Source organism: Balaenoptera borealis, assembly GCF_965194805.1.
Source record: "Balaenoptera borealis genome assembly, chromosome: 19".
Classification (NCBI taxonomy): Eukaryota; Metazoa; Chordata; class Mammalia; order Artiodactyla; family Balaenopteridae; genus Balaenoptera; species Balaenoptera borealis.
Window position 1 is genome coordinate 61801501 of NC_138878.1, and position 22888 is coordinate 61824388.

Genomic DNA, 22888 nt, shown 5'->3' on the forward strand with positions numbered 1-22888 from the left:
ATCGACGCTACCGCTCACAGCATTGTCCTAGAGGAGAGTATTCTGGACTACAATCTCCATAATGCTTAACGGGTAATGGCCAAAGACCAGCCTGAAGAGAGCCCTGAGAACTCATGGGAGTTAAAGTTCACTCTCCCTTTCACATCTGAACCCAGCTGTGATTATGCTGAACTACAATCCCCATGATACCCAGGGGCCAGTGGCCTAGAGACCAGCCTGGAAAGACAGCCCCATGGCCAAATGGGAGATTTAGTCCCTCTCCCCATCACCTCTGCTCACCGGTGTTCTGGCCTCCTGACTCCAGTGCTGGGGACTCCTAGGGTCCCTTCCTCCCCCAGCCTCGGAGGAGGGTCCTCGTCGGGGAGTGGGGGGCCTGGAGAGTGTCTGGCGCTGGGGGCCCCAGTCCAGGGAAGGCCGGACATCGATGCGACTCAGGGGGGTATGGGGTCTGGCAGAAGGTGCTGTGTCTCCAGAGGAGAGAGGGGGTCTGCGCGCAGGAGCAGAACGGGGCCGGGGGAGGCTCAGAGGGGAGGGAGAGCGAGAGAAGGGTGTGAACAGGCTGTAGGGAAGAGAGAATAGGCGAACTGCGTCAACTAGAGCCCCCTCACCCCACTACCTATCAAGCCAGCCTCAAAGATGAGTCTCCCTTCAGGGTGTCTCACTGTCCCTCTGGAGTAGAACTCTCCTCTAGTAGCCAGATCCTGAATAATTTCCCTCTTTGTGGCATCCCTTCCTTAAGACTTCTCCCCGACAGGCACTGACCCCACAAGAACCCAGCAAGTCACACACATCAGTGAGAAAGCACTAAGTCACTCCCCTAATCAGTCCCAGCCCCGCCCTTCGGCCACGCCCACAGCATTTCCTCTGAAGCTCAGCCCTATAGAACCTTCTCGTCCCAGACTCCCTCGTCCAACTCACTCTGGGCTCCTTGTCCTCCGAATTCGTGGTCCAGATTGGAGGTCAGCCATGGGGCTGGGAGTGAGCAGCCGGCCACGACCTCTGGAGAGACGAGCCACCTCCGGTGATTCTGAGCCGCGCCCCTCTTCCCCTCTGCTCACCTCTGGGGGACCACCGGGGCCGCCAGGGCCCTCCCCGGTCTGGGGACGTGCAGATAACCTGGGTTGCCCACTAACGAGCGGACACAGAAAAAGACATCACTCCTTTGAACTTTATAACAGCCCTTATTCCCATTTCACAGATAAGGACACAGGAACCTACAAAGAAAAAAGGGGAGGTAGTGCACTGTAAATTGTTTTCCCCATTTTGCAGATGGGGAAACTGAGGCCCGAGTTGGCAGTGACTTGTGCAGGGCCACAAGGTCCATCCAGGTCGCTGGGCCCAATGCCCTAGGCTATGCGTCTCCAGCCTGAAAATTCGGTCAGGCAGACAGAGCCTGGAGCCTTCCTTTTTTTTTTAATCTGACATTTTTTAGGTGGCAGCCTCAGGGGGTGGAGACTTCTGCGGGAGCCAGTTAGAGAATGAGCAATACTGATGGACCAAATGGTGGGCGGAGCTTACAAGAGATAGACTCTTTGCTGATTGGAGATGAAGTCCCCTGGACGTGGGGCCTGAGGGGCGGAGTTTCATAGCTAGAAGAATAGTGATTGGACACTGAAGAGGGCAGGGCCTCAAGGGGAGGGGTTAGCCGGATAATTTGCAGGATCCAGACTGGAGGTAGAGTGTCAGGGGCGTGGCCTGTACTTATGCTCACCAATCGTCCCCCTCCGCGCGGGAGGCCCGCCCCAGCGCCCGTAGCCAGCCCCTCAGGTCCTCGAGCGTGTCAGCCGCCAGAACGTAGGTCCTCATGCCCGGGTGCTCCGCCTGCGGGAAGAGAGAGCTGGAGGGCCCGGCCGCCGGGTCCTCTAAAAAGAAGGATGCCATGGACCCTGGTCTTTATCTCCAATAATGGATGCTCCATGCCTGCCCCCATCGCCTAGTGCCTTAGTGCCCATGGGGGTTGGATGGACTCACGGTGAAGGTGAAGCGCCGCCCTCGGGGGGCTCCTGGACCATCTGGCCTGATACTGTAGCTGGGGAGCAGGACGCTTCCCAGGACGCTCTCCTCGCGGCTGTCTGCAAAAGACAGGCTGGGGTCAAGTGTCACACAGGGATCTAGAGGCCAAGAGGCTAGAGGAAAGGGAGGGTGGGAGGGGGGCCCACCCACCCCATGCCAGCTGGGGCACTGACCCTTGTAATAGAAGAGGCAATGGCCAGAGAGGACGAACCAGCGGCGTTTCCAGAGCCGGAGCCCGGAGCTGTCCTGGAGAGACAGAGTGGGAGTAGAGGGGGGAGGGAAAAAAGGAGATGGAGACAGTGACACTTGGGGCCAAAAACCCAAAGAAAGGAGAGGAGCAGAGACACATGTTTGGTGCAATAGATTCAGATGGAGAACTGGAAACCAGTGGGTTGCAGTTGAGAGGACATAGATTCTGGACACAGGTGGACCTGAGTTTGACTCTTGGCTCCACCACTTTCAAACTGTGCCCTTAAGCAAGTCATTTCCCCACTAGGAACCTCATTTTTTCCTCACGTGTCAGTTGGGGATTGAGAAGTTACAGGAAGATTGGGACAGATACTGTACCACACACGGGCAGCGGCTTTATATAGGAAGACGTGGCCCGATCATTACAGAGTGTGAGACACAGAGAGGCCAGGAAGGTGGTGCGGAGCCATACCCTGAATCCTGCATCTCCCCATCTCCTCCTCCAGAACTGCTCCATCTCTAACCTGGTGCCCCTCTTCTCCCCTTCAATCCATTCCCACAGAAGCAGCATGATCTTTTAAAATTATAAATCAGCCCATGTGAGTCCCCTGCTCAAAACAGAGCTTCCCGTCACACTTAGAATGAATCTCAAGTTCCTTACCCTAATTTGCTGGCTTACAGGGAATCTAAAACTTGGGTGCACATAAGAATCACCAGGAGGGCTCATTAAAACACAGATTCCTGGGTCCCATCCCCAGAGTTCTCCAGTCAGTAGATCTGAGGTGGGAGCTGACAATTTGCATTTCTAGAAAGTTCCCGGGTGATGCTGGTGCTGCTGGTCTGGGACCACACTTAGAGAAACTCGCCCTGTCGCCCTGCCGTCCCTCCTCTCTCTCACCTTGGCTTGCTCCAAACACCAAACTTTGGCCTGCTGCAGGGCCGTTTGCTTTCAGATTCCCTCTGCCCCCCAGATCGTAACACAATGGGCTCCTTCTTGACATATAATTCTCAGCTCAAATGTCATCTCCTCAGAGACGCCTTCCCCGACCAACAGTCAAAAGTAGCTCTCATCCCTCAGCCACTTTCCAGCACATTCTCCTGCGTTATTTCTTCACAGTGCTTCATTTCCCACCATCCGAAAACACTTAGTCCATTTGTGGTTTTTTCGGTTTTTTTTAAATTTATTTATTTATTTTTGGCTGCGCTGGGTCTTCGTTTCTGTGCAAGGGCTTTCTCTAGTTGCGGCAAGCGGGGGCCACTCTTCATCGCGGTGCGCAGGCCCCTCACTATCGCGGCCTCTCTTGTTGCGGAGCACAGGCTCCAGACGCACAGGCTCAGTAGTTGTGGCTCACGGGCCCAGCTGCCCCGCGGCATGTGGGATCTTCCCGGACCAGGGCTCGAACCCGTGTCCCCTGCATTAGCAGGCAGATTCTCAACCACTGCACCACGAGGGAGGCCCAGTCCATTTGTTTTATACTAATTTATTATCCATACCTGTCCAACCCCCATCTTGAATGTAGATAGATACTTATTTGTCTTATTTGCATGGTATGTGACCCAGGGCTTGGCACATTGTAAATGTTCAAGAAGTGGTCATTGGACTTCCTTGGTGGCACAGTGGTTAAGAATCTGCCTGCCAATGCAGGGGACACGGGTTCGAGCCCTGGTCTGGGAAGATCCCACATGCCGCAGAGCAACTAAGCCCGTGCGCCACAACTACTGAGCCCGCGAGCCACAACTACTGAAGCCTGCGCGCCTAGAGCCCGTGCTCCGCAACAAGAGAAGCCACCGCAGTGAGAAGCCCGTGCACCGCAACGAAGAGTAGGCCCCGCTCGCCGCAACTAGAGAAAGCCCGCGCGCAGCAACGAAGACCCAATGCAGCCAAAAATAAAATAAAGCATAAATAAATTTATGAAAAAAAAAAGTGGTAATTGAATGAATGAATGAATGAAAGAAACGACAGAATAATGGAGGAAGCAGTGATCAAAAAAAAAGTATCTGGAGAAGACTTGGAAGGAGAGAAACAGTGGACAGCCAGGGGCACAGCCTCTAACATCACTTGCAGTGTCCTTTCCCTTCTCCCGCTCACTCTACCTGCTTATGAAGCCAGCCTCGGATGTGCACGGGGAGGTTAGGGTCCCTTCTGAGCGCATTGCCCCTCTTCCCGAAGGCATGCACCTTGCTTACCGCCCGGGTGGACTTCTGAAGAGACAAGGAGGACAGAAGTGAACATGGCCTTGGGATGGGCTTGGGGAGGCGGTGCAGTGGGACTCAGGCAACCCGAGGCCCTCCTCAGCTGCCTTTAGCAACTGGGTCAAGGAGGGAGCTGAGGGAGTTCCCTGGTGGCCTAGTGGTTAGGATTCGGCGCTTTCACTGCCGTGGTCCGGGTTCAATCCCTGGTCGGGGAACTGAGATTAAAAAATAAATAAAGAGGGATTTGAGTTTGGGGATGAGAATTGCATGTGCATAGTGCAGAGTTGACAGACACTTTTCATGCGTGGAGGGAAGTGTCTGGAGGCAAGGAAGAGGCTACTGGCCACTGCGGAGGGAATTTGGGAATCAAGGGTCCACTGCCAAGGAGAAGATGCTCTTGGCCACCAGAGCCAGAGATGTAGTAGAGCCTTTGGGACCCGAGATGGCAATACTGCCTGGGAGGTCCCCATAATCAGGAAGGACCTCTGTGCTGAGTCCCTGGTGGTGGGTCAGCTGGAATCAAAGGATACCTCAGTGCCAAGGAATGACATTCCTTAGCGATCATGTCCAGGGTGGCGGTGGGAGCTCCAAATCCCTTCATCCCAGTAGATGGGCCTCCCTCTCCTGTCCACACAGATATCCCAGGCACCCACGGCCAGATTCCCACAGGATGCCCCTCCTTGGTGATGATGCTGATACAGGTCAGGATCAAATCTCCAGAATCTGAACTTGGGAAGCTAGAAATGAGTGAGGGGATGTCTGGAGGACAAGAAAATGAACGTCATGACTGAACTTTGGGCTGGGGTGATGATTTACGATGCAAGAATCTCAGGCCACATGGGGCATATTTATTGTTGGAGAAGGGTCTTTCCTTTATCAGATTTCAGAATTGGGTAGATGGGATGGCTAGAGACAGGACACGGATTTCTCATTCCTAATAAGAGTAGCCACTGAGTTCCTGGCTGGGGAGAGGGGAGGTCACGGCTGGGGAGTGGCCTTATCTTAGCAACCAGAGTTAAGCAGGGTTGTTACTCTGGCTTCGAATTAGGAAAATACAAGGGGTGGGGACAGCTGGGAGTGCCTCTGAATTCCTAGCTGTGGCTGGTGGGAAATTTGGGACCTTGCTAGGTTCGGCACACCCCGTTGCTAAAGATCCTTGCTTTTGACAACCAGAGTCCCTCGGGTGGCACCGAAACCAGGGTTCGGAAACAGGAGGATGGGGCAGCCCAGAGCACCCCCCTCCTCCCCAGCCCCACCAAGAAGCTCGAACCTTGGTGCTCAGGCTGCCGAGCGAGGAGATGGTAGAGGCGCTGCTGGCCAGGCTGAGGCTGCTCCGAGGTCTGCCTTCCTCCATCAAGGGCTTGGGGAGAGAAAAAAAGGGGCTGTGTGTGCCTCTCTGCAGATGACCCGGCCGGGGACAGAGACAGGGTCAGGGGCTTGCAGGTCGGAGGAGGCGGAGGAGAAAGAGCCTGTTGTTTGGGGCCTGGGGGGACCGGGGGAGGCTCCGGCCCGGGACCGCATACCAAGAGTGATGCCAAGAGAGGTGGGCGGCACTGGCAGCTGCGGGGAGGGGGCAGCTGTCTGCAGCCAGAGACAGAGAATAGGAGCCCCTTTATTCTTGCCCCCCGCCCCCGCACACTGGCCAGGAATTTGACCCTCTCTGTGCTCAAGACCCCCCATTCCCTGTCTCTTTCCAGCTGTCCCCCCAGCTACCTGTATCCTGCCCTCCCACGTGCACCCCCAGAACATCCCCACTGAGACCCGGGCACCAGGAATGTGCACCCAGGCAGCTCCTCCCTCCCAGCCCAGCCAGGGAACTTACCAGCTCTGGGGTCCCAAGGGCAGAGAGCACAAGAGGGCAGCGAGGATGCTGGGACACCCAGGCACAGTGTCCCTCCTCCTCTGTCCCTTAGGGGATGCCTCTCATAGCCCTCAGTTCTCACCTGCTCATTCACACCCTTTGGTCTCTTTGTCTCTGATAGTGAGTCTTCCTCTCACGCTCTACCTTCCTCTTATACTGTCTCTCTCTCCAGTCTCACCTTCTGTCTCTCTCACTGTCTAATCTCTGTCTCTTCCAGTCTCTCTCTTACTCATTCCCTCCTCGGCAGCATCCCCACCCCCACATCACTTTCTCTCCCAATCTTTCTGTTTCTGTCCAAATCTTTTTCTGCGACTCATGGAGTCTCTTCTTTAAGTCTCCATCCCGTTCTCTCTCTCTCTCTCTCTCTCTCTCTCTCTCGCTCTCGCTCTCGCTCTCGCTCTCTCTTGCTCTCTCTCGCTCTCGCTCTCTCCCTCTCTGTTCCCCCTTGTCTCTCTCTCTCCCGTACACTCAATCTCTTTCTCTTTCTCCGTGGCCCTCCACGTCTACTGTTTCCTCCTCGCTCAGATTTCCCTTCTCACTTTCTCTCTTCCCCGCTCTCCCAGTTTCTCTTTCCTCTCTGTGGGTCCTTCCCTCCGTCTGCCAGCCGCCCACGCGGCTGCCTCCCCTCCCAATCCCGGCTGACCCCGCCCCTCTTGGCCTCCCCACCACAGCCTGACCTCTGGTTCAGCTGACCCCATGCTGAGGGGCCACACACACCCCCTTCCCCGATCCCTAGGTCCCTGCTGGACTGGAGCCTGGGGAGCCAGGGTCCCATAAAGGCTGAAGCTGGGATTCCTAAATGTTTGGAGAGTAGGAGCTGGGCCTGGACTCCAGGGCCTCAGTGGGCTGGTGGTAGTCAGGGGCCTAAGTCATGGGCACCACGCCCCTCCCCCGAAAGGAGATGGCTAGGATCTTGGAAGGGGTGGGGGCTGAGACTCCTGGGTACCTGGGAAGGTGTGAGCTAGGAGTCAGGACTCCGGAGCTGTGAATAGAGCTGGGGGTCTGGAAGTGTGGCTTTAAGTGGATGGATCCAAGTCCTCCAGTGAGGAGGGAGTGGCCCCGGATTCCTGGGTGCTGGCGAGAGAATGGTCAAATGGCCAGTGCCAATCTCCACCTCAGTTTCAGATGAGAATTCTCTTCTAGACTGAGGTTGACCCCCTCAGGAGGGAGACATGGGTTCTGGGTGTATTTTGAGGGAAAACATTACGGACCAGGTCAGGCGTGGGTGGTGCGGCTTGACTGGGATTGTGTCCCTGGGCCTGGAATTTGTGGCAGAAGACCCCACTCTCCCATGAGGTTCCGTTGGTGCTCCCCAGCCAGAATTTCAGTTTGTGTAAGCAGAGGTTTTGTACAAATTTGAAGCAGGTGAAACCTAAGAGTGGAACCTTGTGCCTGAGACAGGGAAGGGGTCTGAGTTTTTGGTTTAGTATCCCCTCACCACATATTTGTTGAGCACTTACTATGTGCCAGGCAGTGAGCAATGCAAGGTGCCCGACTTCAGGGGGCTTACACAGTCTGTGTCTTTTGCAATGAATCTAGACTCTGCTGTGACCACCTTGAGCAAGTGATTTCATTCCCAAGCCTCAGTTTCTCCATCTGTGAAAGGGAAACAATAATACTCTCCCACACCGGGTAAGAAGCCGACCGGATGGGAAAGTGGGAGACGCTAGACTGGGGCCTGCTGGTTAAATAGGGGAGAGGCATTTGCCTGGAACAGGGGTTAAGCGAGCTCCCTCACTGCTTAAGCAGTTCACGTGTTTGAGTGACAGCTCGCTTGCTTGGGGCGTGGCCACGCTTGGAAACGCCGCCGCCGCCATGACGTCACAAAGCCTGGACTCTCCGCGAGAAGTCCAACCTTGTTTTCCGCTCAGATCCTCACGTTTACGTTTCGAAACCCCGCCTCCCCTCTTGACGTTAGCACGTCCGGCTGCGTTAGCCTATAAAAACCCCGCGGGTAGCGTCAGCGCAAACCCGTTCAGTATCCCACTTGTTCGTCTTTATGCGTCTCCCGGCACGATCCCGCGGCCTTTTGTCGCGATAGCACTTGCAGCAGTCGGTGACAACTTGAGTCCCCGAGCCCAACGCCGGAGGGCGAGATGAACGCGCTGGCCTCCCGAGCCGTCCGAACCTGTGATCGCTTGTGGCAACCCCAGCAGGCGCTCCTCCCCCCAGGGTGACTCACGGTCCCGAGCCGGTGAGTTGGGGGGTCGGAACACCTAGGTCCCCAGGGATTTGGGAGCTGGGATCAGACTGCTGGTCAGTTATGAGGAGGGAGCTCAGACTTCTGGGTTCCGAAATAGGAGGGTTCGGGGCCCGGACTCCTGGGTCCTAAGGAGGGCCTGGGAACCTGAACTCTTGTGTATGGAGGGGTGGGACGGAACCCAGGGCTCGGACTTAGGAAGCAGAAGGAATTGGGAACTTGGAGTTCTGAGCCAGACGGAGGAGGGGTCTGGGAGCCAGGCTCTTGGGTCCCCAATGAAGGAACCATCTGGGGATCGGAATTTTTGAGTCTCCGAGGGAGGAGGGTGATGGGGGTCTGATTTGTCAATCCTCAGGAGGGTGTGAGAAGCAGGGACCAGGACTTTGTCCCCAAGAGAAGCAAGTAGAGGACCTGTGTTCTCTCTTCTTGGGGCTAGGACTTATGGGTCTGAGAGCAGATGGGGCTAGGGGCTTGTTGAGCTAAGGACAGAGAGAATGGGGACCCAAACTCTTGGGTATTGAGAGAGGAGGTGGCGAAACAAGGGACAGAGATGGGAGTGGCTGGGATCGGAAAGGAATGTGGGGCGGGGACTCTCCTGTTGCTATTTGTTACTTTGCTATTTGTTACTATTTCCGTTGCTATGACTCAAGGTCATCCTCTGATACTATCTCCTAAATGGCTTCTAAACTTGATTCCTTTTTTTTCTCCCTTTTTCCCAGTCTAGACAGATGGCCCCAGGCCAAGTGCCCCATCAGCCTGCCCCCTGGAGGGATACCCACCCCTTCTATCTCCTGTCCCCGCTGGTGGGCCTTCTCAGCCGGGCCTGGAGCCACCTGAGAGGCCCAGGATCTCCAGAGACCTGGTTGGTGGAAGCAGTAACCAGAACAGATCAGAGAGCTGTCCCGGAGGGAGAAGCTAAGGCTTCTCTGGCCACTCACCATGCCCCCAAGGTCAGGCACCCTCAAGAGGAGACTGGAGACAGTGGAGCAGCTGAGGAGGATGGAGAAGCATCCCGGGGGGCCTGCCCTGACCTGGAAACCAAGTGTTCTCTTCTTGAAGGCTGGGGACTTTCAGATGATGATGACGAAGAGTATGGCAGGGAAGAAGCAACCAGTGTCCCTAGAGAGCAGGGAAGTGAATTTAGGGATGGCCAGCCTGCTCCCCTGTCCCCCAGCCTTCTGGTAACATCCCTGCAAGACCTTCCTGGGGAGGAGGAATCTAAGGAAGAAGGGGTTACTGAAGATAAAGAAGTGATCACGTTCTCTTTTCCTCCATCACACTGGGAGTGTTGTCCAGGGGTGGAGGAAGAGGAAGAGGAGGGGGAGGAGGAGGATGAAGAAGCTGTAAATAAAGAAGCTCCTAGAACATCTACCTCTCCCTTAGCTCTGGGATCCAAGCCCAGAGCTTGGGTCTGCTGCCCCGTGGATGGAGCCACAGAGGAAGAAAGAACAGAGACTAAAGCGGCCACGAAGACCTCCATTTGCCCCTCATCTGCAGGCTCCCACCTCAGGGCCCGGGAGTGCTGTTCAGGAGGGGAGCCTGAGAAGGAGAAGGCCAAAAAAGCTGAGAAAGGAGAGGCTGACCCAGAGCCACACTCCTCAATTCTAGCCCAGAGGCCCCCGCTCAGGACCTGGCAGCATCAATCCAGTGCGATCACAGAGGAAGAAGAGGAGGAGGAGGACCGTGATGCAGGAGAGGCTGAGGCCTCCTCTTCCATCCCACCCACAAGTGCCTTCCTGAGGGCCTGGGTGTACCGACCAGGAGAGGACACAGAGGAGGAAAGTGAGTGTGAGGATGAGAATGAGGATGAAGACGGTGAATCAGAAGCAGCTGACTTGGAACCAAGTCCCTCCCTTCAGGCCCAGAGTGCCCTCTTCAGGGACCGGATATATCAGCCTGGAGAGGAAGCAGAGGGAGGGGAAGCTGCCACAGAGTGGGGAGAAGCTGAGCCCTGCCCCTTCCGAGTGGCCATCTATTTACCTGGAGAGAAGGCCCCACCTCCCTGGGCTCCTCCTCCGCTGCCCCGCCGTCTGCAAACGCGGCTCAAGTCTGCAGAAACCCCCACCAGGCATCGGGACCCTGAGCCTCCCCTAAAGACCAGAAAGGTGGGTGCTGAGGGCTCAGATTCGTGAGGTTAGCGAGGAGAGGGCTGGGAACTGGAACTCCTGGGCCTGGGGGCCAAAGGGCTGGAGGCCCCGATTCCTGGGTCCCCCTTGTTGCAGAGGGTTGCATGTGAGCTCCGTTGGGACGGCTGTGTTCACTGTAATGCAATCCTTTGCAAGAGGCTGGGCCCTTGTGGGAGGGAGGAGCAGCTGCACTGATGTCAACCCCAGGGAACTACCTCCATCTTCAGTGAGTCAGACGGAGGATCCGAGGGCAGGTGAATGACTAGCCAGATAACAAGCGCTGTTGTGCAACTAATTTTTGTTTGGTTCTCTCTCTCTCCCTCTCTCTCCCTACACCCCCCAACCTGTGGCCGTTTGTATCTTGTGTCTGTATCTCTGTGTCTCCCCATGTCTGTGCCGGTCCATCTCCAGGTGCGCTTCTCTGAGAAGGTCTCCGTCCATCTCCTGGCTGTCTGGGCGGGACCCGCCCAGGCTGCCCGCAGAGGCCCCTGGGAGCAGTTCGCCCGGGATCGCAGCCGCTTTGCCCGACGCATCGCCCAAGCCCAAGAGGAGCTGGGTCCCTACCTTACCCCTGCCGCCCGGGCCAGGGCCTGGGCACGCCTCGGGAACCCTCCCACTTCTCTGGCCACCGTACCTGCCCCTACCCCGACCTTACCCATGTCGCCCATGCAGACCACGCCTTTGAGCCACATTCTGGCCTCTCCGTCTCCTCCCTGTGTGTCTCCTTGCCTGGACTTCAGTGGGGGGCGTGGCTAAGATGAAGTAGTTTCCGTGTTATTAACTATTTATTTTTTTAAGTGTTGGTTTATATAAGGAATAAAGCTTTTCATAGTGAGCAGCGTCTCCGTGTGTGTCTGAACTGACACCATCCACTACTCCTGGGTCCCCAAAACAGTTGCGGGGGAACAGCATAAAGGCGAGCCTCTCAATAGAGGATAAACTACATTTCCCATCATCCCTTGAATTTGCCTCTTCCCATTCCGAGGCTTCTTTTGAACTAAGGACGGGTGGGTTTTGTCGTTTTTCTTTGGCTTCCACCTAAATTTGATTAAACCCCGGACAGTTATCTCCCCAAGGCGGCTGGGAACTGGACTCACCAAAAAAGGGTTAAGCTCCAGTTTTCTGTGTGTCCCTGTAATACAAAGACTCATCCTCCTACTGGCAGATGTGCTGAGTTCCTCAAGGCTTTCGCATTTATGAGTGGGCCTGATTTCACATTTATAAATCCTGTGTCCATAGACTCAGTTTCCTTATCTGTAAAATGTGGCTAACAATTGCACATACCTTATAAGTTTGTAAGGCCCCAAAGGAAGTCATAATTAAAACAATGTTTGTCAAATAACATATAAGCGTTGGCTAGTATTTATTCTCACTCTCAGGGGTGTCTTCAACTACCAATCCTACTTTACCTCACCAGCTTAGAACTCTTCACAGCAGTTCAAACAAAAGTGGCCCGGGGGGCTTCCCTGGTGGCTCAGTGGTTAAGAATCCGCCTGCCAATGCAGGGGTCACGGTTCGAGCCCTGGTCCAGGAAGATCCCACATGCTGCGGAGCAATTAAGTCCATGCGCCACAACTACTGAGCCTGTGCTCTAGAGCCCACGTGCCACAACTACTGAAGCCCGCGCACCTAGAGCCCATGCTCCGCAATAAGAGAAGCCACTGCAATGAGAAGCCCGCGCACCGCAACAAAGAGTAGCTCTCACTCACCACAACTAGAGAAAGCCCGTGCGCAGCAACGAAGACCCAACACAGCCAAAAAATAAATAATAATAAAAAGATATTAAGAAGAACTAAAGAGTAAAAAAAAAAAACAACAGAGGCTTGGAAAAAAACAAAAAGGCCCAGGCTTCCCTGGTGGCGCAGTGGTTAAGAATCCGCCTGCCAGTGCAGGGAACACAGGTTCGAGCCCTGGTCCAGGAAGATCCCACATGCCATGGAGCAACTAAGCCCGTGCGCCACAACTATTGAGCCTGCGTGCCACAACTACTGAAGCCCATGTGGCTAGAGCCCGTGCTCCGCAACAAGAGAAGCCACCGGGATGAGAAGCCCACGCACCGCAACGAAGAGTAGCCCCTGCTCGCCACAACTAGAGAAAGCCGGCGCACAGCAACGAAGACCCAACGCAGCCAAAAATAAAAAATAAAATAAATAAATAAAATTAATTAGTTAATTTTTTTAAAAAGTGGCCCAAACGTCCTGCACCCTATCCAGCCTCATACCTTGCCCCTCCCCATTGGTTCCCCAGGCTCCTGCTACACTATCCTTTCATTCCCAAACCGACCAAGCCCCCTTCCACCTTAAGACCTCTGTATGAGCTGTGGCTACTGTCTGTTCCCGTCCCTGACCCCTCTGGCTCAGCTAGCTCCTTGTGATTCTTCAGATGTAGATTTTTTAAAGAGATATCTTGCTCTGACCCAGCCAACTTGTGTGCCTTCCTCGTTCATAGCAGATGAGCATTTTGATTTTTTTGTTGTTTAAGACCCATTCCCCATGATCGGACTGTGATTTCAGGAGAGCAAGTGCTGCCGAACAGCCCACTGACTAGAGCACAGGACGGGGCACCCAGGCGGCGTCTAATAAGTGTTGGTTATTAGTAAACTGGTGCAAAAGAAGGCACGCTGGGGCCCTTTCTCCAAATGAGCAGGCACACAAGCTGATGAGAGTATTTCATTGAATTACTCACATGCCAGCTTCCCATCGAAACTGGACAAGCAGATGGCGAAGGCTTGGAGCGGACACAGTGGGAAGCGGAAGTCCATGGTGAACGTGTCTGGGGCTACGCGACCGAACTGGAGCACCAGGTAGTCCGCTGAGAAGGAAGTCAGGAACTAAGAGGAGCGGGTGTCATTTCCCTGCCGCGGGCCTCTGAGCCGCGAGAACTACGACTCCCGAGAGGCTGTGCGGCGCCCTCACTATGCGCGGAATCCTCCGGAAGTGCAGTTTACATGGCAGAGGGCCTTGTAAACTACACTTCCCAATAGGCTTTGCAATAGCGTGGAGTCGGCCCTGCCTAGAAAAACGCTCAAGTGCTAATGGGAGACGTAGTTCTCGTCCTGCTCCCTTGCCCAGGTAAACCAGTGCCTAGGAGCTCACGGTCATCCGGATGCATGATCTGGAAGTTCTTGACCGAGGTTCTAGTGACGCGACCATGAAAATTGAGCACGTAGGCGCCGCTCTCGTCGCTCCACGATGGGGCTTTATTTTGCAGCAGGACCAGCCCCTGGCTGGCCCCCCGTTGGAGGCGACTCAGTAGCGACTCCTGTTCCTAGAGGGTAAAGTAGGGGACGTGGTTAACCAACTACCAACCAGCTTTTTTTCGCCAGACGCAGAATTTTGAGTCCCTAGGCGCTCCTTCCTGAGAAATATAAGTCTGACAAAGTCCTCCCGGCTTCATATATGACCTTATGCAATCCATCGGCTCCCTCTCCCCTTAGGACCTATGGCCGGTCCCCCAGGCCTTCCTCCCCATTGACCCAGAGACACTCAACCTTGGCGGACTCACATTTTGTGGCTGGACACTGATTCTCTGGTTCTGGGCGTCGATTCCTGGAATGATCACAGTCATTTTCCGGGGCCCTCGGAATCCCAAGACGTTGGTCTCCTGAGGGTAGTATGCTCCATTTGGCCTGCTTCTTTCTCCCTCCCCACCGTCCTGCTCCACTCTCTCTCGTCTCCCGGACACTCACATAACACACAGCCCCCAGCTCCTCCCTGATCCGAGCAGTCTCTGGGACAAAATTCTTCCTTTCTGGATTCACCCCATTGTCGAAGATGGTGAATTTGGTGCCCAAGACATTAGATCTGCTCCAGGAGGGAAGTGGTCAGAATAAAAATAATAATTATTCCTGTTTTACATTAACTGCTTTCCCATGTCATCTCATGAACTCTTCCGATCAATCCTCTACAAAAGACTCATGTTCTATGTTCCATGTATCTAGTCCCAGCCCCCTCTCTTTCTTTGGTGAGCCATGATTTTAGCCTCCTGCCTTGGCCCTTTAGGAACGCTCTTCCAAGACAAAAGAACTCACATATCCCAGCTCTCTTCTCCCACAGGAACTTAGGAATGCCAGCCCCGTGTCTCTCAAGAAGTCAAATGTCTTAAATGCCAGTCCCTGCTCCAAAGCCTTCAGTTCTATTCCCAACCACCCCGGGGTTGCAACTTGAAGAACTACAAAACCCATCAGTCCCCAAGAGAAAAAGTTCTAGGGCAGGTGGAACTTGTACTCTACAGCCCGCTGGGAAATGTAGTTCAATTGTCCTCTCCCCCCCCCCCGCAACCCCTGGCCCTCTGCCACCTGTTTTATCACACACATCAGGACTCTGCCCACCTGACTTTGCCCACAAAATTGTCCCCATCCCGAGATAGGTCTGTGGGGTCCAGGGAGACGAGGTAATTAGAGGTTTTGCTCCTTTTTCTCTTGCGCCCAGCCAGAAGGAAGTACTGTGGATGTGAGAAACAGCCCATTAGAATCGATTTCTGGTATTTGGCTAGGGCGAGGGGTCCAAAGCAAGGAAACACCATGTCCCCAAGACAGAAGAAAGGGTAATGGAGCAATAAGCGTCCCAAGGCTTGCTGGGAGATGCGGTTCTCACTGAAGGAAGTCATCAGCTGGGTCCTGAATGGGGAGCTTCATTTCACATCTTAGTATCTCCCCCTTATTCCTTCGGCCATTGGGTGCAGGGTTGGGGCTGAGCCCAGGCAGGGGCCAGCCTGACTGGCAGGCAGGGCCTGGCTTTGGAGAACAGGGAAGAGCCTCACTTGGAACATCGCAGCAGGACTTCAGTACGTGTTTCATCTGGGAAAAACCAGGTCTGGCACTGAGTTGGGGAAAAGCCTCTTTCTGGGAGAGAATGAGTAATTGAGGAGAAGCGGCCACACTTGAGAGAGGAATGGCCAGACTGAGAGGGGAGTCGCTTGGCTATGGGTGGAAAATCCACGAAGGAAGGGGCTTGGCTCCTGAGAGGCGGGGCCTGTCTCAGGATTGAGTGGGGCCTGATAACACAGAAGGCTCATTGAGGGGCCAGACTTGGATCGACAAAGATGGGGCCAGTACCTCACGAGGGTCTGTAAGGGGTGGGGCTTGGGACCTCCCAACAGGGCGTGGCCTAGCTTTGAGAAAGGCGGGCCCAACTCGAGAGTGGCCAGGGCTATATTATGGGACGGGGAGGGCCTATCGGGCTCTGAGAGGAAAGAAGCCTAGTGCTGTGAAGGGCAGGACTTGGCGCTGGAGCTGACTATTCCTAGTTCAATGACGAGCAAGGCCTGGATTCGCCTAAGTCTTGACCTCGCTCAGAAAGGGGCGGGACTTGCCCTTGGGAGGTGGGACTTGCTTCCGAGGCTGCCAGACCGCACCTTTCGGCCGTCGGCCGCCTCCAGGTAGAGATAGTAGAAAGGGAACATGCCCTTGTCTACCCCGCGCTTGTCGCGGCTGATGCGACACTGCACCGTGAGACCGCGCAGCGCTGGCCGCAGCACATACGCTTCCATGTCCTCGCCCAGCCGAGGGCCTGGGGCGCAGGGAGGCGAGCGGAGCGAGCTCCCCACATCGCTGTTGCCCGCGCCGCCCGCGCCTTCCGGGGCCTCGGACACCTCCTCGTCGGCCGCCCACGGGGAGTTCCTCACTGTAGACTCCAACTCCTCTTTCTTCTCTTCCAGGTCTTCGCCCTAGCCCACGCGCCAAGTTCAAGTTGAGGGACAGCCGAGACCCGCCCTCCCCCCGCCTTGCCAACTAGCGATTGGCCACCCCAGCTCAGGGTTACGCCCTCTCTCGACCCAGTTTTCTATTGGTCAAGCATCTCAGCCACCTGCTGATTGGCCAGTACGTTCAAGGGGCCCACCCCGCCAAGCCCTCTTCATGTGTTGATTGGCCAGCACCATTAGCCTCCCTCTGCAGCCACACCCATTCCACCTACCGATTGGAGAATCCCTTTGAAAGCACTGCCCATTCCTCTAATACCAATGTTCATTGGGTCTAGATAACATATAGTACCGCCCAGATCTACTCAACTGAAACTATCTCACTTTCATCAGTAGCAAAGTGAGTGTCATTTGCCCCTTTCTCACCCTCTCCAAAGCTCGCTGCCTTTCGAGGGGCTGGGTTTTAATGTATATGCTCACATCAATTCAAATCCTCTAGATTGACTCAATAAATGGTGCACCCATAGAGCCTCTGCTAGCACAAACATAACAGGTTCCACTCACCAGTAAAAAGGGCCCTTGACTGGGCTGCAGAATTTTAGAGTCCCGTCCCCCCTAGAGTCCGAAACTAGCCCTCCTCCTCCTATATCCTTATTGCCTGTGCCACCTCCCACCTTGTTGGAGGCCAAGTCTCCATGGCCCCCGACAACATCCATTCCAGGGTTTGGTCTCGGAGTGGGCACCTCGTATTCATCTCCAACATCCTGGGATTCGCTCTCGTCCTCAGCACTGCCCCCTAAGGGGTGGAAGAAGCCCGAAGAAGACTGAGCTCAGGACACCTGGGTCCCAGGAGCTCGGGACAAGGTCATCAGTGCTAGCTGGAAAAGGCCAGAAATCTTGGGTTTCTGACCCCTACTTATTTCTCATCAACCTCACTTGCCAGGTCCTCCTCCTCCCCCATGTGCACAGGGGTCTATACAAGCTGAGAAGTCTCTGACTGCTCTGGATCTAAGGACAGGGAGGGGTTAGAGTCCCCTCTTTCCCTTGTCCCAGAGAGAGCATCCGGGAGACTGGGGAACTAAAATGGGAGGAGGGAGCGGAGTTTGGGGTGATAACCCAGAGTCCTGTTATTGAAATCGTTGGTCATGTCGTGAGAATAAAAGGAAATGTCACCACAATAGAATATTAAGAAATAAAACTACTTCAACATAATAAAGGCCATATATGACAAACCCACAACAAACATCATTCTCAACGGTGAAAAACTGAAAGCATTTCCTCTAAGATCAGGAACGAGACAAGGATGTCCACTCTCACCACTATTATTCAACATAGTTCGGGAAGTCCTAGCCACGGCATTCAGAGAAGAAAAAGAAATAAAAGGAATACAAATTGGAAAAGAAGAAGTAAAACTGTCACTGTTTGCAGATGACATGATATTATACATAGAGAATCCTAAAACTGCCACCAGAAAACTGCTAGAGCTACTTAATGAATATGGTAAAGTTGCAGGATACAAAGTTAATGCACAGAAATCTCTTGCATTCCTATTCACTAATGATGAAAAACCTGAAAGAGAAATTATGGAAACTTTACCATTGCAACCAAAAGAATAAAATACCTAGGAATAAACCTACCTAGGGAGACAAAAGACCTGTATGCAGAAAACTGTAAGACACTGATGAAAGAAATTAAAGATGATACCAACAGATGGAGAGATATACCATGTTCTTGGATTGGAAGAATTAACATTGTGAAAATGACTATACTACCCAAAGCAATCTATAGATTCAATGCAATCCCTATCAAATTACCAATGGCATTTTTTATGGAGCTAGAACAAATCATCTTAAAATTTGTATGGAGACACAAAAGACCCCGAATAGCCAAAGCAGTCTTGAGGGAAAAAAACGGAGCTGAAGGAATCAGACTCCCTGACTTCAGACTATACTACAAAGCTACAGTAATCAAGACAATATGGTACTGGCACAAAAACAGAAACATAGATCAATGGAACAAGATAGAAAGCCCAGAGATAAACCCATGCACCTATGGTCAACTAATCTATGACAAAGGAGTCAAAGATATACAATGGAGAAAAGACAGTCTCTTCAATAAGTGGTGCTGGGAAAACTGGACAGCTACATGTAAAAGAATGAAATTAGAATACTCCCTAACACCATACACAAAAATAAACTCAAAATGGATTAGAGACCTAAATGTAAGACTGGACACTATAAAACTCTTGGAGGAAAACATAGGAAGAACACACTTTGACATAAATCACAGCAAGATCTTTTTTGATCCACCTCCTAGAGTAATGGAAATAAAAACAAAAATAAACAAATGGGGCCTAATGAAACTTCAAAGCTTTTGCACAGCAAAGGAAACCATAAACAAGATGAAAAGACAACCCTCAGAATGGGAGAAAATATTTGCAAACGAATCAACGGACAAAGGATTAATCTCCAAAATATATAAACAGCTCATGCAGCTCAATATTAAAGAAACAAACACCCCAATCCAAAAATGGGCAGAAGACCTGAATAGACATTTCTCCAAAGAAGACATACAGACAGCCACGAAGCACATGAAAAGATGCTCAACATCACTAATTATTAGAGAAATGCAAATCAAAACTACAATGAGGTGTCACCTCACACCAGTTAGAATGGGCATCATCAGAAAATCTACAAACAACAAATGCTGGAGAGGGTGTGGAGAAAAGGGAACCCTCCTGCACTGTTGGTGGGAATGTAAGTTGATACAGCCACTATGGAGAACAATACGGAGGTTCCTTAAAAAACTAAAAATAGAATTACCATATGACCCAGCAATCCCACTACTGGGCATATACCCAGAGAAAACCGTAATTCAAAAAGACACATGCACCCGAATGTTCATTGCAGCACTATTTACAATAGCCAGGTCATGGAAGCAACCTAAATGCCCATCAACAGACGAATGGATAAAGAAGTTGTGGTACATATATACAATGGATTATTACTCAGCCATAAAAAGGAACGAAATTGAGTCATTTGTTGAGACGTGGATGGATCTAGAGACTGTCATACAGAGTGAAGTAAGTCAGAAAGAGAAAAACAAATATCGTATATTAACGCATGTATGTGGAACCTAGAAAAATGGTACAGATGAGCCGGTTTGCAGGGCAGAAGTTGAGACACAGATATAGAGAACAGACATATGGACACCAAGGGGGGAAAACTGTGGTGGGTTGGGGATGGTGGTGTACTGAATTGGGCGATTGGGATTGACATGTATACACTGATGTGTGTAAAATTGATGACTAATAAGAACCTGCAGTTTAAAAAGCAAACAAACAAAACAACTAGTACTAAACTTTCATTGGGTTATTTGTATGGAAATATGTTAATATAAATGTTTCAGACATTACATGAAATTTCTAAAAATCTTATATGTTCTGGTATAATGTTATAAGTCATAATCCTAGTTATTACTTTAAAATGTATATCTCAGAAGTAACTAATTTTCTTTTCAACTGCATTATTATGAATTTTCATCAAATCTTTAACCGTGGTCATTTTTAAGTCTTTTGTCATTTACAGACAGTTCTGGGTGTACTCTGATGCTTTTGCAAATATGTTCCTATAAAAGGGTTTCACCTTCAAGAAATTCATGGAAAAGATTCTGACAAGTACAGGTTTCTGGTAACTGACTGTACGGCTGAACTGAATGAATAAGCATTTTCAGAACTCTAATGAAAAACTGATGAACTCATAAAAGTGCTAACAAAAGATCAAGATGAAAAAAAAATTAATTACATGGGACTGAGTGAACTGATGAGGATGAGTATAATTTTTGTGACTTTCTGTTTGAATTAAAAAAAAAAAAATCCCACAAGGACTCAGAGGCAAAGAATATACAAATCAATTTTCACTGCAAATTAAAGGAGCTGTTACAGTGCAGGATTACTGGACTGAATGTCAATATTATGACATAGTATGAGTGTGTTTCATGTTTGGTAATTGCAATCATTGTTGCTTTTTTTGTGGTCATCCATGTACAATGCTTGGTGTCAGTCTATTTATCTCTTGTAAAAATAAAATACAGTGTGTGTGTGTGTGTGTGAAGAAAAAAAAAAGTATGGGGAAGGGAGGGATGAGTAGGCAAACCACAAAGGATTTTTAAGGCACTGAAAATACTCTGGATGATAGTATAATGGTTACTATACTAGACTTTCATTCAAACCCACAGAATGTACAGCACCAAGAATGAACCCTCATGTAAACTACAGACTTTGATAAGGATGTGTGACTGTAGGTTCATCAACTGTAACAAAAATACCATTCTGGAGTGGGATGTTGGTAATAAAGGAGGCTATGCCTGTGTGAAGGCAGGGGGTATATGGAAAAAAAAAAAAGATTATATTATTATAGTGTAAAATTGTCTTGAGGCAAATTGAAACAAAAAAACCCCAAAACAAACTAGAAATATTATCACAAATGACATATTTAAAAAAAAAAAAGGAATGAAATACTGATAATGCTACAACATAGATGAACATTGAAAGCATGCTAAGCAAAAGAAGCCAATCACAAACGATTATATACTGTATTATTCTATATATGAATATAGAAATATCCAAAATAGGCAAATCTAAAGATACAGAAATTAGATTAGTGGTTACTTAGGTCTGGGAGAAACTGGGGTGGGGGGGGAGTTGACTGATAAAAGGTATAGGGCTTTCTTTTGTGGGTGATGATAATGTTCTAGAATTCACTGTGGTGATTGTTGCACATCTTGGTAAATATACTGAAAACCATGGAATTGTAAACTTTAAATGAGTGAATTGTATAGTATGTGAGATATATCTCAACAAAGCTGTTACCAAAAAGGGGGAGGATTTGCCACATAGACCAGGGGGCCAGATTTCACCCAATGTCCCAGAAATTACCAGGTCGTTGGCGGGCTGGCCAACCCCTGCGCCGAGTCCCCGGAGGCTCTTCATAAGGAGGTGGTGAGGAAGGAACATACTCCACGGAGACTTCCTCCAACTCGAGATCGGAACTGTCTGGTAATCAGGATAGGGAGGGGGTCTGGAGACTGGGATTTCTGAATACTGGGGAAGGAGAGGGCTGGAGATACAGATTCTTGCGTGTTGGAGAGGGAGAAGGTTCGGGACCTGGACTCCTTGGTGTGAAGGATAACGGGGCCCCTGGGGGTCCTTTGGAGAGCAAGGACTGAGGTTCCAGACTCCTGGGCTCTAGTGGGAGTGGAGTTCTAGTGTATAGGCGGCCCAAGGATTTGAGATTACCTGCTTCTGTCGGCGATACCAGGGGTCCACGCTCGCCACTGCCATCTCCACCGCAGCTCACGGTGCTCAGGACACTGCGGGCACCAGGGTGCAGATGTGCCTCTGGCACGTTCTCCTGAAGGAAAGGGTTCCCGGGGCCTGGGAGAAGGTGCGGCGAGGCCCATTAACACGATGTACAAATTCCGGTCATCTGAGAAGATCCGCCTCCTCACTGGTCTCCGAGACATCGTCCCTGATTGACTGACCACCCAAACCCCCGAGACCCACTCAGAACCCTAACTCCGTCCCAAGACTCAAACAAGCACAGCCCTACCGCTAAATTGTCTCGATTCCGCGAGTAAACAATCCCACGCGGGCTCTCCAGTACCTCGGCTCTAAATAACCCAGTCCCGGCCCTCGGGCTTTGCCTACTTCAGCAGTGAGGTTTCTGCCTAACTGCAACCCGGAGCTTTTCCAGGCCCCGGCCTAGCACTCTCTGGGCGGTCCCCGGCTCCCCCAGGCTCCGCCCCAGAGCTCTAACAAGCCCAATCACAGGACTCTTTCGGGCCCCACCCGCACCCGCGCTCTCCCTGACCCCGCCCCCGCACTCTCACAGGTTCTGCCCCTGGGCCGTCACAGGCCTTGCACTCAGGCTCTCCTGCGCTCCACCCAAGGGTTCTGTCAGGCCTCGCTCCCGTGCTCTACAAGTCCCCGCCCCAGGGCTCCGGCAGGCCCTTCCCCTCTAAGCCCTTTAGGCCCCGCACTCCCACAGACCCCTCCCTCCAGGGCTGTGCTCCTGCCCGACCCTGGGAACCTTTCCTCACCGCTGTCACCCGAGAAGCGCTTCTCCCGCTGCCGCGGTCGCCGAGGCCGCAGGGAAGCGTCAGGATTGGCCTGAACCATGAGGGGCTCTTGGCGCTTCCGTCGCTGCTTCATCTCAAACAGCCGCCGCTGCGGGAGCGGGAAAAGGGTGTATGGGCGGGAATGGGAGGGTTGGAACCGGACCAGAAGACATGGGTGAAAGGGGGCCTGGGGCAAGGGGCGTCCTGCATCGGTGGGAGAGTTCCAGGCCTTCAGTCCCTCAGCAATTCCTTCCTTAGATCCAGGAGTCCTGGCTCCCAGGCCCCTCCTCCCCCAGGACCTAGGAGTCCTGCTCTCCAGAACCCTTGTTCCTTAGAAATTTTGGAGTCTCATCACCAAGGTTTGCTTCTTGAGGATCCCAAATTCCTATTTTCTCATTTCCCAATTGCAAAACTTGAGGCTCCGAGAGAGCCAACGAGGACCAGGAGTCCCAGAGCAAGTCCTGGGGGTGGGGCTTCTGGGGAGGTATGGAAGATGGAAGAGTCGGGGGTGGCAGGATTCCTGGGCACAGTACCTGCTGTTCCAGCTTC

General features: G+C 52.2%; 3 protein-coding genes across 9 annotated transcripts in view; 1 reads left to right on the top strand and 2 right to left on the bottom strand.

The window, feature by feature from the left end:
• The window catches only part of PLEKHA4 (pleckstrin homology domain containing A4), a 32427-nt gene extending 19041 nt beyond the window's left edge, over positions 1–13386 (bottom strand). The window contains exons 1-8 of one of the 6 annotated variants that reach the window (XM_082368592.1): positions 13268–13386; positions 5666–5755; positions 4297–4404; positions 2187–2259; positions 1972–2072; positions 1712–1821; positions 919–1128; positions 280–559 (exon numbers count right to left, since the gene is read on the bottom strand). In XM_082368592.1, coding sequence (XP_082224718.1) covers positions 280–559; positions 919–1128; positions 1712–1821; positions 1972–2072; positions 2187–2259; positions 4297–4404; positions 5666–5755; positions 13268–13282 — 987 coding nt within the window. In that variant the 5' untranslated portion in view covers positions 13283–13386. Of the gene's footprint in view, positions 1–279; positions 560–918; positions 1129–1711; positions 1822–1971; positions 2073–2186; positions 2260–4296; positions 4405–4925; positions 5066–5665; positions 5756–6217; positions 6891–13267 lie in introns of those variants that run through there. The other 5 variants (XM_082368594.1, XM_082368593.1, XM_082368597.1 and 2 more) reach the window with 5 other exon arrangements.
• Positions 8206–11417, top strand: PPP1R15A (protein phosphatase 1 regulatory subunit 15A). Of its 2 annotated transcripts, none has more exons than XM_082368630.1 (3): positions 8206–8450; positions 9181–10561; positions 10994–11417. In XM_082368630.1, the coding sequence occupies exons 2-3, from the start codon at positions 9185–9187 to the stop codon at positions 11336–11338; spliced, it is 1722 nt and encodes a 573-aa protein (XP_082224756.1). In that variant the 5' UTR covers positions 8206–8450; positions 9181–9184; the 3' UTR covers positions 11339–11417. The 2 variants fall into 2 exon arrangements, with proteins under 2 accessions (XP_082224756.1, XP_082224755.1); XM_082368629.1 differs by having other exon boundaries at positions 8207–8450; positions 9176–10561.
• TULP2 (TUB like protein 2) lies at positions 13260–22014 on the bottom strand (the record flags this gene model as incomplete). Its single annotated transcript, XM_082368671.1, has 8 exons — positions 21832–22014; positions 21519–21656; positions 15938–16249; positions 14913–15025; positions 14271–14385; positions 14087–14185; positions 13678–13849; positions 13260–13393 (listed from the first exon to the last, which is right to left on the bottom strand). The coding sequence occupies exons 2-8, from the start codon at positions 21561–21563 to the stop codon at positions 13260–13262; spliced, it is 990 nt and encodes a 329-aa protein (XP_082224797.1). The 5' UTR covers positions 21564–21656; positions 21832–22014.
• Between the last annotated feature and the right edge of the window lie 874 nt (positions 22015–22888).